This window comes from Poecilia reticulata, chromosome 4, assembly GCF_904066995.2.
Source record: "Poecilia reticulata chromosome 4, P_reticulata-male-v2, whole genome shotgun sequence".
Classification (NCBI taxonomy): domain Eukaryota; kingdom Metazoa; phylum Chordata; class Actinopteri; order Cyprinodontiformes; family Poeciliidae; genus Poecilia; species Poecilia reticulata.
Window position 1 is genome coordinate 21,208,550 of NC_088833.1, and position 15,238 is coordinate 21,223,787.

The 15,238-nt window shown below is 40.0% G+C and overlaps 1 protein-coding gene across 2 annotated transcripts in view; it reads left to right on the forward strand.

Annotated features, from left to right (window-relative positions):
• Positions 1-15,238, forward strand: part of ssbp4 (single stranded DNA binding protein 4) — a 107,333-nt gene that overhangs the window by 80,946 nt on the left and 11,149 nt on the right. For both annotated transcript variants that reach the window (XM_008407108.3, XM_008407107.3), the window contains exon 6: positions 13,794-13,877. In XM_008407108.3, coding sequence (XP_008405330.1) covers positions 13,794-13,877 — 84 coding nt within the window. The remainder of the gene's footprint in view (positions 1-13,793; positions 13,878-15,238) is intronic.

Genomic DNA, 15,238 nt, shown 5'->3' on the forward strand with positions numbered 1-15,238 from the left:
TTTTCCTTTCCATATGGCTGCTTGCATTTCTGTGCTTCAACAAGCTTCACTTTAAACAACTGATAGTGAAACTGGCAAACTATGAGTCTTTTTTCCCCCCTCTGTTACTGCGTCCACCCAGAAGAGTGTTACTGTCAGCAAGAGCTGATATCACTTATTACGGTGCATTCTCTGGTCACAAGGAGATTGGATATTTGAGTTTTCAGCTGCCCAGTCACCAGTCATGCCACATCAAACTGAAAACCAGCTGATCCCAGTCACCAGTCGATTTCTTGGTTCCTCTTTTTATGTGTTTGGCCTAAACGTGTTGCACAAATTTCCCCTTACTTAGTTTAACGTTTGTAACACAATAAGAGCTTTTTTTTCCTTTTTGTGGATCAGCAGCACATTTTGCATTGCACAGCCTTGTGCGTGTGTGTGCAAAATGTGTGTGTGCAGCACATTTTGAACACAAAATGCGTGTGTGCGTGCGTGCGTGTGAGAATGTTAATGATGGATGAGTTGTGAGCAGGACACCGAGAAAGCTATCTGATGGTGTTGCGTGAGTGACATTGCTTTCCAAAAATAGACGCTGCGCGCATGGCAGACAGACAGATAGACGGGCAGGGAGAGTGGGCAGAAGGGTACAAGGAGAAGAGAGAGGGAATGAAAGGATGAATGGATATATTTACTTCCGTTCCTAATCTCTCCCTCTATCTGCTTAGCTCGGTTATCATGTTCTAGGGTGGGAAAAAAAAACCCAACAAAGATAAAGTGTTCTTTGAAAACATCCATAAAAGCGCGCAGTATATCAGTGTCTTGTTCACATTACATCATTTTCCTTGAGCATTACACCTTGCTCTCTGCTCCGACATTCATTCCCTAGCGGACAAATGGCTGCGGACCAATCTGAAAGTGCAGCCTACTGAGTTTTCTGCAACACATTCATTCATTCAAATGAAGGGGGAAGCAGATTCTTCCCTCCCACATATTGTGGAGGTTTTCCTCGCACTCCCATCGCTCCTCCTCAGCCACTCTGCAGATACAGCCGCTTGACTGTCGATCTAGAATTGTGAATGGATTATATGCCGTAAACTGAATTTCCTGCTGCTTTAGTCATTTCTTAGCTGAACTCTGGGTCAGTTTTCCTCTCCCTCTCCCCCGCCTCTCTCTCTCTCTCTCTGTATGTCTGCCATCCTTCTCCATGACATTTCCACACTCCCTCTATTCCTCCTTGTCTTTGAAATTATTATTTTTTCTGAAGCTGCCTCAGGGACGTGTGCAAACTCACCAGCATCTGTGGTTGTGCTGCTTCTGTATGATCTGTCCATGTGCGCATGTTGCAAATATTTGTTGGACCGATGCGATAATTAGCATGGCTGACCCTAACTCTGTTACCGGCTTTGATCCTGTGTGAAATAAGGGCCAAAGAAAAGGAATAAACAGGAAAGTGGAGGTGAGATTGTTTACTTTGAAACTTGAAGTGGTTTATTTTTTCTGCCGTACAGAGTTTGCTATAACCATATGCTGTACTTTTGACAATGAACTTAAAATGTGAAGTTACTGAGCTAGTGCAAGGCAAGAGATCTTTGAGGCAAATTGAATAAAGAATAGAAAATGGCCATAAAAGTCAAGTCAAGTTTATTTGCATAAAACACAACACACTTAAACAAAACAAAACAAAAAAATAATAAAATAAAAAAAACTGATGGACCCAGTTTTGGGTCCATCAGACTTAGGGCCCGATCACTATTTTCTATCTGTAAACACTAACAATTACAGGATTCCTATGCATTCAGGAAAATTATAGAATTTAAGTGTTTTCCTGATCTGATGTGGTATGGAGAACAAGGTAGGGCATAGAAAAATTTCTTTTTTTTTTTTTTTTTTACTTTTTTTTTTATTCTAATGGTTTTATTCATTAACCCATCCAAAAGATACATAAAAACTGTATTAAGAACTCTGAATGTTTAAGTCTGGACAAAATACAGATCATCCTGATTTGAAACCCTGCATTTAATTTGCAACAATTGTGTTTGACTTGATTTCAATTCAAAAAGCCAATATTCTGTCTCTTTGAAATCAGTTATGACCAGTATTCATAACTCTGCTGTGCACATGCCCAGCTGATTTAGTCCACCTCGTCTCATCAGACATATTTCTTCTGTTTTGCTTGCATGACCATGGTCGGTTAATTCCACTTTATTGACTCAGGAATGAGTTTCAACTCATTTGTGGATTTGAAATTTACTAAGTACAACTTCAGAAAACAAATGTGAACACTCTTTAGCCTGACCAATGAATATTGAAGAATAACACTATCATGTGCAACTCCTTATATTGTAAATTCCGTAGGGCTTAAGATGGAGCTAAAAGTAGTCTTGGTTTAGAAAGGAAAACAGAGGAATTAATAGCAAAGAAAACATGCTGTGTAAGTTGTACGTTAAGACTGCTGTCCTCAATTGTCAATGTCCAGTCCTGAGGCATCATGGCCCTCAGGGGAGAACAAGAAAAAACACAGATGACAGAGGATTATGGGAGGTTGATGGGTGACAAAGTTAATGAAAGGCATGACAGCAAAAAGTAGCAGAGGGCACTCAGGACTTATGTCTTAAAAAATAAAAGCTAAGCTGTGCTTTCTACATATAGACTTCTGTGCAAAAGTCCTGAATTGTCCCTTTATTTGTTTATCCTTTCCTACTAAGGAAGAACTTCAGTTTTGTTTCGATTTCTCGTTTTTGCAGCATTATGAGTGAAATGTGTCTTAAAAGAGGCTGCCGTTTAAGCCATCTTATATACAGTTGAAGCCAAATATTTACATGCACTGTATAAAACCCCCCCACAAAGGTTCATTTTCTCTGTCTGACATTAAATCAGACTAGCTCTTCCCTGCTTTTGGTTAGCTGGGATTTCTGAAATCTTTCCCATTTGCTAATTGCCAGAATAATGGTAATTACTTTCCTCAAGTCAAAAGTTTCCATCTGAACTATTTGAACGTCCAAACGATGATGTCATGTCTTTGTAAAGTTCTGATTGGATGATTCACAACTTTTGCATTAAGTAGAGACACACAAGTGGACATGTTTTTTGGTGTGAAGTTGTTGGGAACATCAAGAAGAGAATTCTGGCACAATTAGGCACAAATGGGTCCAAATTAGTCACAAACTGGCTAAAAGTGAGTAAAATCAGTGTTTTAAAGTGGCCATCATAATGACCTGTTCTCAGTTTTATAGAAAGTTCGTGGGCAGAGCTGAAAAAGTCTTGGTAGTAAAGCAACCTTCAAACCTGACTCAGTTACACGAGTTGTGTCAGGAGGAATGGACCAAAAATCCAGCAAGCTTTTGTGAGAAGCTTGATTAAGAAAAACCCAAAACACTTGAAATGAGTCAAACTGTTCAAAAGGCAATTCTAGGTAATGATCAGACAAACTTCTGAATTTGAGGGAAGTAAAAAAAAATAAAAAAATCATTTATGTGAGGGGTCTTTTCATGTCTTTTGCCACATTTTGCTTATGTTAGGAACTTGTGCTCTCGTGGACATACATTTTGTAAAATGGCCCCTCATGTTCAAAGAAGGTTAAACCTGAAGAATTATTGATCAGTACCCCTTTAAGGAGTCTGGCTGCTTTGAAGCAAGTTATAAGAAATTAGTTAAAGTTCCCTATTTTTCCGTAACATATTCAATGTGCAACATCCCAGTGAGTTATCAAAATTATGTTTTAAATGAAGCCTGTAAAACTGTTAGAGCAGGGCAAACCTATCAACTATTTAAAACCACAGCAGCCTCAGAATAGGACCCAAACCATTAAAGACAAATACAGTACTAAATCTCAGTATTAGCTTAAAGCCATTGTTGCAGCTCTGCTGGAGAACTCTTTGTTTAAAACCTAGATATTTTCTAAACTTCAGTATATTGGAATATAACCAGCTCTCTAAAACTGAATTCAGATGTCTCTTTTGTACTTTGACTGAAGGAGCACTCGGAGTCAAAGTTTAAAAAAAAAAAAAAAGACACGTGAAGATAAGAATTCATTGGCGTGTCTCCTCATTTCTGCCTGAAATAAAGCCAACAAGAAGAGCTTCCACCTTTTACTCTTATCATCGGCGCTCATCCTTGAGAAGACAGCAACAAAAATGATATCTAATGATTCTCTGGATGACAGTCCTAAAAAAATAAAAACACCCATGCTCCATCAGAAGTTTCCCTCGTTCGCTGTTTGTTGTTGCTTCTCTAGCGGCAGCTCAGAACTGCTGATAAGTCGCTGCAGTTAAACAGTGTTTTGACTGTAGCCTCTGTCTCCTACTGTGCATGTGTCATCTCTATCAGCACACTGTGTCCGACGCACTGGGGTTTATCAGTTTGGAGACAGGTGTAGGAAATCTCTCCAAGCGCACCCCCGATGCACACCGCCACATAAGTCGCTGAAACTGTAGGTGCTCTGAGCGATCTGAAAGAAGATCACTGTTTTATTGCAATTTTTAATAACTAAGTGGGCCGAGCCACGTTAAGGGAAAGCAACGTTTAACTGTGTGTGTTTATTGCCCGTTACTTTGTGCGCTTCCTTGGTCTAATCTTACATTCATTTTCCGTTTTCAGTCTTTAAAATGAGGATCAAGTTTTTACCATGTGTAGGAAGGCTTTAAACAGCCTGACATTATTCCTAGCCGTTGCAGATTTAATTTTAAAGTAAACCTGGGCCCAGCCAACGTCTGAAAGAGACTCTTTAAAGGAGCTGAAGATTTGGGTGATGGCATGGAGGCCTTCCAAGCTGAAATACCTGGAGTTCATCACCAAATGCAAATCATCAAAGTACAATTAAAAAAGCGGAAAAAGCTGGTCGGCAATGGTTGATTGTGGAAATGCCAGCGAATATTTCCCCATTATATACCCATTGGTATATAATTTTATAAAATTAGTATTTTTTTTTTGTTTGTTTGCTTGTTTTTCATGCTAAATCATCATACTAACATCTCAGGCAGAAAGTTTCATTTTGCTGTGCAACTTATGAGTGCCCTCTACTGGACAACAAATTAATAGCTGAATTAATCAGAAATTGATACCGGATTTGTAAATCTTCTTCAGTGCAGACAGAGCGTCTGCATACCAAAGCATGAAGCGAATCACTGGTCCTACATTTGTGTAGCACTTGCATTAATTCCATATCAGTGGAATAACCAAAGTAACCTACTAGCTCAAGACCAAATTAATAATTACTTGAGACCCCTTGCTTTAGCAAGGGGTCTCAAGTCCAGTCCTAAGAGGCTCACATCTTGCAACTTTTAAATTAATATCTTGCTTCAATCCACTTGGGTAAAATATTTAGGTCATTAGCAGAACACTACAAAAGTTGATTGCATGCTGAGGAATTGTATTGGATCAGGGTTGCCTCTAAAAGTTGCAGAGTATCGGCCCCTGAGGACTGGAGTCTGGGATGCCTGGGCTACGATATCTAAGTTAGGTTGTAGGAACACAACACAGTTTACTAAATCTACATATTTTTGTAAGACCAGAGAAATTTAAGAAAGATATGCTCGAGTGTGGTGGGAGGATAAGGCTTTCTGTGGTCTGTTTCAAAGTCAGAAAATTGAACTCGTGTAGCTGATTGTGGAAATATTAAACAAATTAATGGAGTCTTAGGAGAAATCTCAGCTACTGAACACGGAGAGGAGCTGCACATTCTCGTCGTCTGCAGGTCCTACTCCTCTGCAGTATGCACCCTGTCCAGGTAGACTCCTCTGGACATGCATTGTGGAAATAAGGGCATTAATAATATTATTATTGATAATAAGATGTTAGTAAAAGTGTAGCTGAGATAAAAGCAGATATTATTACAAATTTAAGGGAGTTTCTCAGCTGATATGCAAGATCTAAAATCAATTCATTCTTAAGATTTTCAGTTTGTTGATATTACATACATTCATGTGTTCTTATAAGTCTAATCTACCAGCGAAATGTCTTCCGATTCTCTCTCTCTCTCTCTCTCTCTCTCTCTCTCTCTCTCTCTCTCTCTCTCTCTCTCTCTCTCTCTCTCTCCCGTTTATCTAAAAATGAAGCTAATTAGCCAAAAAAAGAAAAAAAAATCTGTCCTAATGAGCTGTATTTCAATCCAGATTTTAAATATTCTGGCCCTTGAAAACATAAGCAGGTTTGTGAATGAAGCGGCTTCATCGAGAATTTGGCTACATTGAAATATCGTTTATGCAAGCACAGAAAATCAATGTGATGCAAATTAGCTGGCAGAGACGAGATTGCTACCCCTACATCATGATGCAAGTGTGCTTAATGACAAATGACGTCACCTATAAGCGTTTACCTTTTTCTTTTTGGAAATTTCTCTAATTAAAAAGAAGTGATTGATGAACGTCAAATAGTTCATGTTGGAGCTCTAACTTCAACTTTGATTTTTAAAAAGAAATGAATAACGTGCAGCAGTTTGTGAATGGTGAATTAACGCAAAACACAACATTGGATATTTTCTCCTCGTGTCTTGCAGTTGGAGGTTGATAGTCCTACATGTGTAAAATGCAAACAATGGATGACCGTCTGCGTAGAATCTTGTTTTTACTGCCACAAAACCCGTTTGGCTTGGCTGAATGCAGAATTTTTTGTGTGACAGCATTGCCACATTTATTTGATATTGAAAGCAAACACAGCCTTCAACAGTCCTTAGAACCATCTGCATAAAACCTCTTGTTGTGTAAAGATTGTTTTGTTTTTTTTATAAGGGTAAATGTGAATTACTTGGTTTATCAGTGTTTGTTGTTGTCCAGCTGCAGAATCAATGAATTAGTCAACTCCAGTGTGAATACAGCTTAACACCTCTGCAGAGTAGTGCTTATATAAATCATTTGGTGTCATCCTAACATGTTTAAATGTCTGTCACTATTGCATGTCTCTCCTCGGGGATAAAACTCCCTCCTCCTATACCGGCGGGATGGCGTATTCCTGCCTGTGGTATATTCCATGAGCAAAGCAGGAGAGCTAAAGCTACCACCGCTGCTCTCTCTGGAATGTTAGCAAGGAATGACAATGAGAGTGCATTCAGTGTACGTGTGTGTATGCGTGCGTGTGCGTGTGTGTGTGTGTGTGTGTGTGTATGCGTGTGGGGGTGCGTGCGTGTGTGTGTGTGTGTATGTGTGGTGCTGTTCCTCCTGGCTTTGTTTGTTGTGTTCAATGATGCAGGCTGCTTTGTGCTCTCTGTCTGCATGAATGTGTGTGTTTCGGTGTGTGTGGGAGAGCTGTAGTTTTTGACGACAGCTACACACTGCCCTCTAGTGTTCGCTGCTTTAAACAGCAAAGGAAAGAAACTGGCGTTTCTCTTTCTCTTCCTGTCTCTCTCTCTCTCTCTCTCTCTCTCTCTCTCTCTCTCTCTCTCTCTCTCTCTCTCTCTCTCTGTTAGTGGTCCATCAGGGGCAGCGGTGTGGGTCTTCCTTAAGCCGAAATGAGTGGTGGGGAGGCGAGGGGGGCTTGTGTTGATGGGTTTGTGGTGCTGTGCCAAGCTGTTATCTCCTTAGCCGGGTAGAAAATGATTTTATTAATTGCTTCATTTAACGCTCCCCGTGTCCCCCTCCTTCTTCCCCTCTCTCCCGCAAACACACAAATAACATCACACAAGGGCTCGCATGCTTACGCACACACGCACGCATGAGGAAAAACTACTTTTAAAAGTGGCCCCGCGTACACCTCTGTGATGGCTGAAATGTTCTCTCTCGGCGAGTCTCTGTGGGGACCTGTGGAGGGAACAGTGGGGCTGTAAAGGCCATATGCTGGCCCATTCACACGTAATAGCAGGAAAACCTGGGGAGGCTCAGCCAAAGGAGCCGCTCTCCATTATGGCACGTCATGCACAGATCTGTGCATGTTCGGATTCATTCGCATCAGAGAAAACGTGTGGAATCGAAGTGAAAAAAAAATAAAAAAAATTGAAGAAAACATTCAAAACTTTTAAATCAGGTGTTGATGTCTTCCATTAAAATATGTTTAAAGAAAGATGCTGCAAAAAAAAAAAAGAAGAAGCTAATCCTACTGTATGTGTGTATGTGGGTTGATGATGTCACAAGAGGCGCAAGAATCAAGATGATCCGCTAGGATTTGTAAAGATTATTGTGGACAAGTGATTCTCCACTAATTCCACTGAAGGATCTGAAGCGTTTGAGTTGGACAGCATTCAGTTTTATGTGTATGATTTTTCAGTGGATGCAGTTGTGGACGATAACGCTAACATACATTGCTTTTTAGGCTTTTAGACCAGAAGAATCTGTTTTATATTAAACTTTTCAGTCATATTTTTTTGTTTTTGTTTTAATTTGCCAATAATAAAATGGGTAAAGAGAACAGTTGGACTGCAAGTGGCCAAAACTCATACTAGCCTAATTTTTTATAAGAACTTCTCTGTTTCTGACAGTAAACCCCCCCCCCAAAAAAACACAAATGGTACGCAAGAGTTTTGATTAGTTACTTCTTGCCACGTGTGATGTCACCAGAGGCACATTTGCTTGGAGGCTTGTTTTGAGAGGGTAGATCTTAAATTGCGTGAACATTGACTTACATAAATAAAAAGCAAAACGCATTGTTCTAGAGGTGATCAAATATGTTCAAAATAAGTTTTATTAATTTTACAGAAAAGCCTTGCTGGCAGCTTTAAATGTGGTGAGTTTAGTCTTAGGTCAAAGTTCATGGCTAGCCGTTCTGTGCTTATGTTTAATGTCAGGGATGAACAAAGCCACTGCGACATCCAACTAAGTGACTAAAACTCAGCTGTGCATGTGTGCTTGTGTGCAAAGGAGAACCAGACTGCCACAGCTGGGTCAGTGCAGTCGACGGACCCCCGCGGGGGCGCCTTGTTAGACACACACACACACACATACAGCCTGGCTTGGCAACAACAATAACCTCTGAGGTCAGTCGGAGCCAGCGCTGCATTAGCCTCAGTGTGAACCTGCTGAGAGACAGAGTGAGCCAGTACAGCTGGTGTTAACCACCCAAAACACACACACGCACACGCACGCTCACAGAGAGCAGCAGAAAACACTGGCTCTGATACAAATGTCAGAACTGTGCCAACACATCCAGAATACGCTGTATGTACAACTAAGTAAACATTTCCAGAGCGTCAAATAAATAATTGACAAGCCGCACATTGTGTGGCTTGTTAAGAAGTGGCTTTAGTGACGACTTGACTGCTGCTCAGATAAGCCTCTCTCACAGCGAGGAGATAAACAGAATTAATGCATAAAGAAAAGTGTTTTTCGAAGGATGGGAAGCACCTCTCTCAGCCGCCGCGCATCCGATCTCAACGCTGGTATCGCTTTGAGACGAGCATGGCAAGATGTCACTTGTTTAAGGCTGTCAGTCAGTCAGCCGCGTTTAGTTTCCCGCTGCAGCATCAACCGCAGGTTCCCCCAGCCATGCCACCAGGGCTCTCACTCTGGGTGGGAGACGCCATGGGCGGGCCAGGAAAGTGAGAGGAGTTGTGCATTGCTACACCTCATGTCATACAAAAAAAAAAGAAAGAAATTAGCTTGTCTACATAAAATAGAAGTAAGTATAATTTACTGAGAGATGCATTTGAGTTACATCGTCAGCAGCTCTGAAGTTATGCTAAAAGAATCAACAAGGATCTTGACTAATATATTTTAATCTACGTGTAAAAAGGCGAATCATTATCTGACTGCCAGAAATTATCTTTCACTGCCTCAGCAGGTGTAAGAAAGCCTACATTAGGACATTAACACTCCATCCATCCATATACTTATGTATCCATAGCATAAAAAGGAGCAAAAACTGTATTAAGAAAATGTGAGACTGGACAAAAAACAGACAGGGTTTTACCCCAGTGTATTATAAGCCTGGCGGGCCACCAGACTTTACTTGTGCCCTCACCAGGCTAAGCATTGCTTACTTTTTCAAGTCTTTTTTTTAAATGTTTGCATTTGTTTAAGACCTTATAGTTGGTATTCAGGTATTAATCTTCCAATCTTTCAATGACACATAATTATCAAGCAATATTTTCAAATTTCCTGTCAACTTTAAACCTTTTTAACTCAAAAACACGACAGGCTGCTGGATGAATGACTGCCCTAACAAGCCAACCACCGGGCTTCGCATGTTTTCTGTGGGAAACCCTGACACAATGTCCTCATTTGAAACCACTGCATTTAATTTGCTACAATTGTGTTTGATTTGACTTTAGTGTAAAAAGCCATTATTTTGACTCATTTTCCTAACTCTGCTAGGCCAGTTTGTTTAGTCCATAAGCACCTCACCTCCTCAAACATCTTTCTTCTGTTTTGTTCTGGTTCATCGACTCAGAGTCAGGAACGAGTCTCAACTCATCTGTAGAGTTGAAAAGTATCAATTACAACTTCAGAAAACAGACTTGATCACCCTGTAGCCTGTTGGTGGATATATCATAGAATAATACAACCATTCACAGCTTCTCATATCATACGTAAAAGCTAAAAAGTGGCCTTCATATTGGAAGGAAAACAGAGGAAAAGCAAGGATACAGCCATTCATACTTTTCATTATTCTTTTAGATAAATTCATTGCACAAAGCACACTCAGCATTGAGAAGAAAATCATCTTGATAGTCCTTCAGAAAGGAATAGTAAGGGTCCTTTTAACCCCTCCCTGTTGCACTTATGGTCAAACCTGTACGCTACCTTATAGCAGAGGATAAAACGCACTCTGGTTCTGTATCACTTTGTTCAGTAGTTGTTGTTTTTTTTCTTTTGTTAGACTTTGTATAAAAAATTCGGTCAAACTACAAAGTGAGAGCTGTTTTTTATAGTATTGTGTCTTCAGTGCAGTGTTGCAGAATGATTTGACCCATTTTTCTCTATTTATTTACTCTGTGATGTTTGATTTGGATTGAAATGTGGTTCTTTATCAAACGAAGCTGACTCGCCGAAATAGTCTTAGTTTGGCACCTGATTCTGTATTTGGACAAATATTAAACCTGCTTAGATCAAATGTACCTTAAGGTGAAATTTGCAGGTTAACTCTGTGTTAGAAAAGGCATTGAATTATCCTTTAGCCACATTAATGCAACTGAACACTGATTACAGCATTCCCCATGAATTGATCTGACCTCATACTGGCTATTAATAATTCCTGTACATCAGAATTACTGTGGTCCTTTGTAAATGTCAGTGACAAATCTTATTATGCACACTCCCTGTTGGGCTAATAGGTTAGATATGATAGTTGTCTGGTAATTATAGGCTACATATGTAAATTGGACATGCAGTGACTGTGAGGCAGAAACAAAATCACAGCTATTGAGCTAATTTTACTGGACGAATCACTCACACAATCACTGAATTAATATTTCTGTTCACGTGTCCCATCTTAAAATGAGCTGAAACTTGGGATTATAAATGTTTAGATAATAAAAATAAGTAGAAGGAGAAATTATTCCTGCATCTTATTAGCATAGCTGACTGATAATAAGTTCCACGACTCTATTTAAGTTTATGTTTAGTTTTTTTGAGCGCTCTTTTTTAGTTTCTTATGCTATATTCTGTTAATACAGAATATAGCATTTTATTTCGCTTCCTTGGTTTCTTTTCACTCAATCTTATATCTGCTTCCAAACCTGTGTTTAGTTTCTGATTGGCACACATGTTCTGCCTCCAGTTGTATTTCATTTACCTTGTTGGATCTGGGAATGATGTCACCGCAGTCTAAATTATTTCCCAGCTGCCCGTCTGACAAGCTGTGGGAACCATTCTGAGGCTTTTATGTATTCATACACTGGAGCAACATGTTCCCTAACAAAGTCTTGCACAGTATTATTATGCATGTGATTGACGTAACGAGATACAGATTGTTAAAAGTTGGAAATAAGCAGTTTATTTCTACAGCCACCTTCACTTTGATTTGTATGGCAGCCATATTGGCTATTAAAGTTGTACTTGGTTTGAAATAATTTGTTTCCGAATCATAGTTCCAGCTTCTGATCATTTTCTGATTGATTGTTTTTTTTTTCTTGGAGCTTTATTCAAACATCCTGTTACTACTTTCCATAGAGTTTCTGTTTTCTACTGTTCTTTTCTCAGATTGCTACGGGTTATGCTACTTTTTGCAACTCATTTAGGAAACACTTGAGCTTTACCACATTCATTAATTATTCTAAGTTTGTATGTATATCTGGTCTTAACCGTTTTCTTTTATTTTTGACATGGAAAAAGCTAATATGCCTTCTGCCAATTTTTGGGTTCTGTATAAATTTTCTGGTTTTTATCAGGTTTAATTAGATTTAAATCCAATCACAGGTGTACAAAACTACACAACAGACTCCACCATGATTCCAATTATTACAGACAGAGGAAGCCAAAGTGAAAAGGTACAATTGTAACTATTTACATTGTTGAGATGCTTGGATCTAACCTACATCCGATGTGAGCCAAACCAAAAACTGCAGTCTCTCACGGTTGTGATAGGCAATTAAGCGCTGATTTATGAATCGGTGGAACAATTGTGACTCAATCGTCTGGTCACTGCAGTTGGCCTGTTTTGCAGCTGACATTTTGTCTTGATATAGTGGGACAAACACAGTCTGAATAATGAGGGCTGCATTTGTCTCAGGGGAAATTCTGCTTCCGCACACGTCGTACTGAACAACCGAAGGTCCTAAAGCTTAATACAGCTTTTGTTGTTTTAAGGTTTCTGTCGGTATCTTTGTGTAAATAATATCCCCTGTGTTGAATGTTTGCGTCCCTGCAAACATGTAGCCTTATTAAGTTTTCAAAAGCCTCTAAATAGCAGTAAAAAAAAGATGTCTCTGCTCACTTTAACTGTATTAGATTTCAGACAAATATATAACAGCGAAATGTTGTCCTATGAACTTGTTTTACGCCATTCAATGTAGTGCTCACACGGTGAGAATCCAACTGTTTTTTTAACAGTAAATCATCCTGAATTTACCTGAACTACTTTGCAAAAGTATTCAGTACAAAGGTGATCACACCTCCTGATCTTGTTCACATGTTGTGACTTTAAAATCAAAAACTTCAAGGTATTTATTTATTTTTTTAGATTTTAGGCGATAGACCAACCCAAAGTGGGGCACAATTGTAAAGCATAAGATATTTATATTGTCATTATTTACACAAAATTTGCCTGCATTTGCATTCACCACATTTTACTCTGATCTCCCCAAATATAATCCTGGGCAACCACTTTGTGAAGAGAGTCAATTTGGGTATAATTTCAGTATAAATCCATCGTTTCTGTGAGGGCATTTGGGATTTGATAGAGAACATTATTTTTTTAACACCACAACACAGCAAAACATTTAGGGATAAAGTTGTTAAGAAGTTTAAAGCGGAGTTAGGATATAAAACAAAACCCTAAGCATCTCGCAGAGGAATCTGTTAGAGGATGTAAACAAAGGGTTGGATCAGATCAAAGTCAACGCATGTATTGGAATGTCCTAGTAAAATAATAAAATGAAAATCTGGGACTGAAAATGTGCTGCTCGCGAACACTCTTTGTCCATTCTGATTGAGCTTCAACTATTTTTGCAAAAAAGAAAGGAAAAATGTAGGTGTGTAGATGCGTAAAGCTGTTAGACACATACACTAAAAGATGTACAGGTTCAAACAGAAGCTCTATAGAGGAACATGGACACATCGCAGTCCCAATAAAATCAATTAGTTTGTGGTTGATACATGTCATAAGATGAAAAAGTCTAAGGAACATAAAGGCTTTTGTGAGCCACAGCGTTAGCAGATTCCTCCATAAACTGAAAATCACCTACATCTCTCCTGTCACAGTTTATTTACGTATTTATTCATCATCTTTTCCAGGGTCCTCCAGGATCTCAGCCTTCTCCTCACACACAGCCCCCACCACACAACCCCAGCAATCCCATGATGGGACCCCATGGACAGGTAAGACACTTTCCTTCCACTCTCCTCTCGATTGTGTCTGTGTACGCTCTCTCATTCACTCATTCACTCAGTTATGGTAACACTAAAGGAGAAACGGCTCCCGGGTCCCTCAGTGTGCAGGCAGCCAGGGACAGGCAGCATCCAGGATGGCGGACTGGATGAATAATTTATCTGTGTTGGCCGGGCTGTGAGGAGCGGAGGTGCATCTGGAGGGCCTCCTCTCTCCCTCAGTCCAGCACTCACCATCCCATAGTCCATCAATAGAGCATTAATATTGCAGCATGGCCTGACACTGTGCAGGCTCTCCGAGTGCAAACCCACCACAATGCAGGAGGAGGCAGGGGGTGGCGGGGGGGGGTAGAAGAGGAAAAGAGGAAGTGGCAGAGTAAAGAGTAAGAAAACAGTAGTAAGTCAGTCCACCGCCTCCAGCGTTGAGTGTAATTACATAAGCTGTCCTCCGCTTGCCCCAAACGCACACACTGACACAGAAAACGCAGTTCCCCCTTAAACACAAATGTTGCTTATCTGCATTTCGTGATTGTGAACACATCTGTCTTCCAGTCTGTGTTTAAATCTCCATGTTTCCCCAGGTTGGGTTTTGTTTACAACTGTTTCCCCTCATTTGACACTGAAAGATGGCCCCTCTGGATGTGGGTACTTTGTAGATACAGCAATGTACTCTCGTTGGTAATAGTGCTAACCGTCTGCCTGTAATGCTTTACATTATTCACTAGTTCAGTAGCGCTGGTTCTGTACGCGTGTCCCCACCGGGCTGTTCTTGTCTCCGCTCTGCGGAAACGTCCAGGTTTGTGTCTGACGACGCTCAGACTACGGTTTCAGAATCACTGTATCTCTGCTCTCTGACTTGCAGGAAATGGTAGCAAATTGTTCTGTGAAGTTTAAATTAATACTGAGTATTTCATCTGCTTGAATTTGTGCAATCGCCCCTTTTCTGTGCATCTCCACTTTCTCTCCTGCACTTCCCTGCCTTCACATGGTTCTGTTTACGCTGCCTGACCTCCTCTACCTTTATCCTGATGGCTTTTACCTCCTGAGGTCTTACTTTCCAAGACACGACAGGATTCTCATTTTTAAGAATTGTAGCAAAACAAAAACTCATCACTGTCCAGCACAATAGCTCCCCCTGCTGCCCAGCAAAGAAATCGCCTCCAGACTGAGCAGCTTAAAACGTGCTTTCTAATTGTTTCTGACCCCTAAACACTCCCACTTGGGCTGTAATGAGTACCAATTTTGATCTGTTTTGCATGAAATAATTTAGCAGATTTGCACAGGAAAGAGAAAGTATAGTTTAGAGGCCTATTTGAAATAATTATTCATATTATAGCGATTTTATTTCTAGA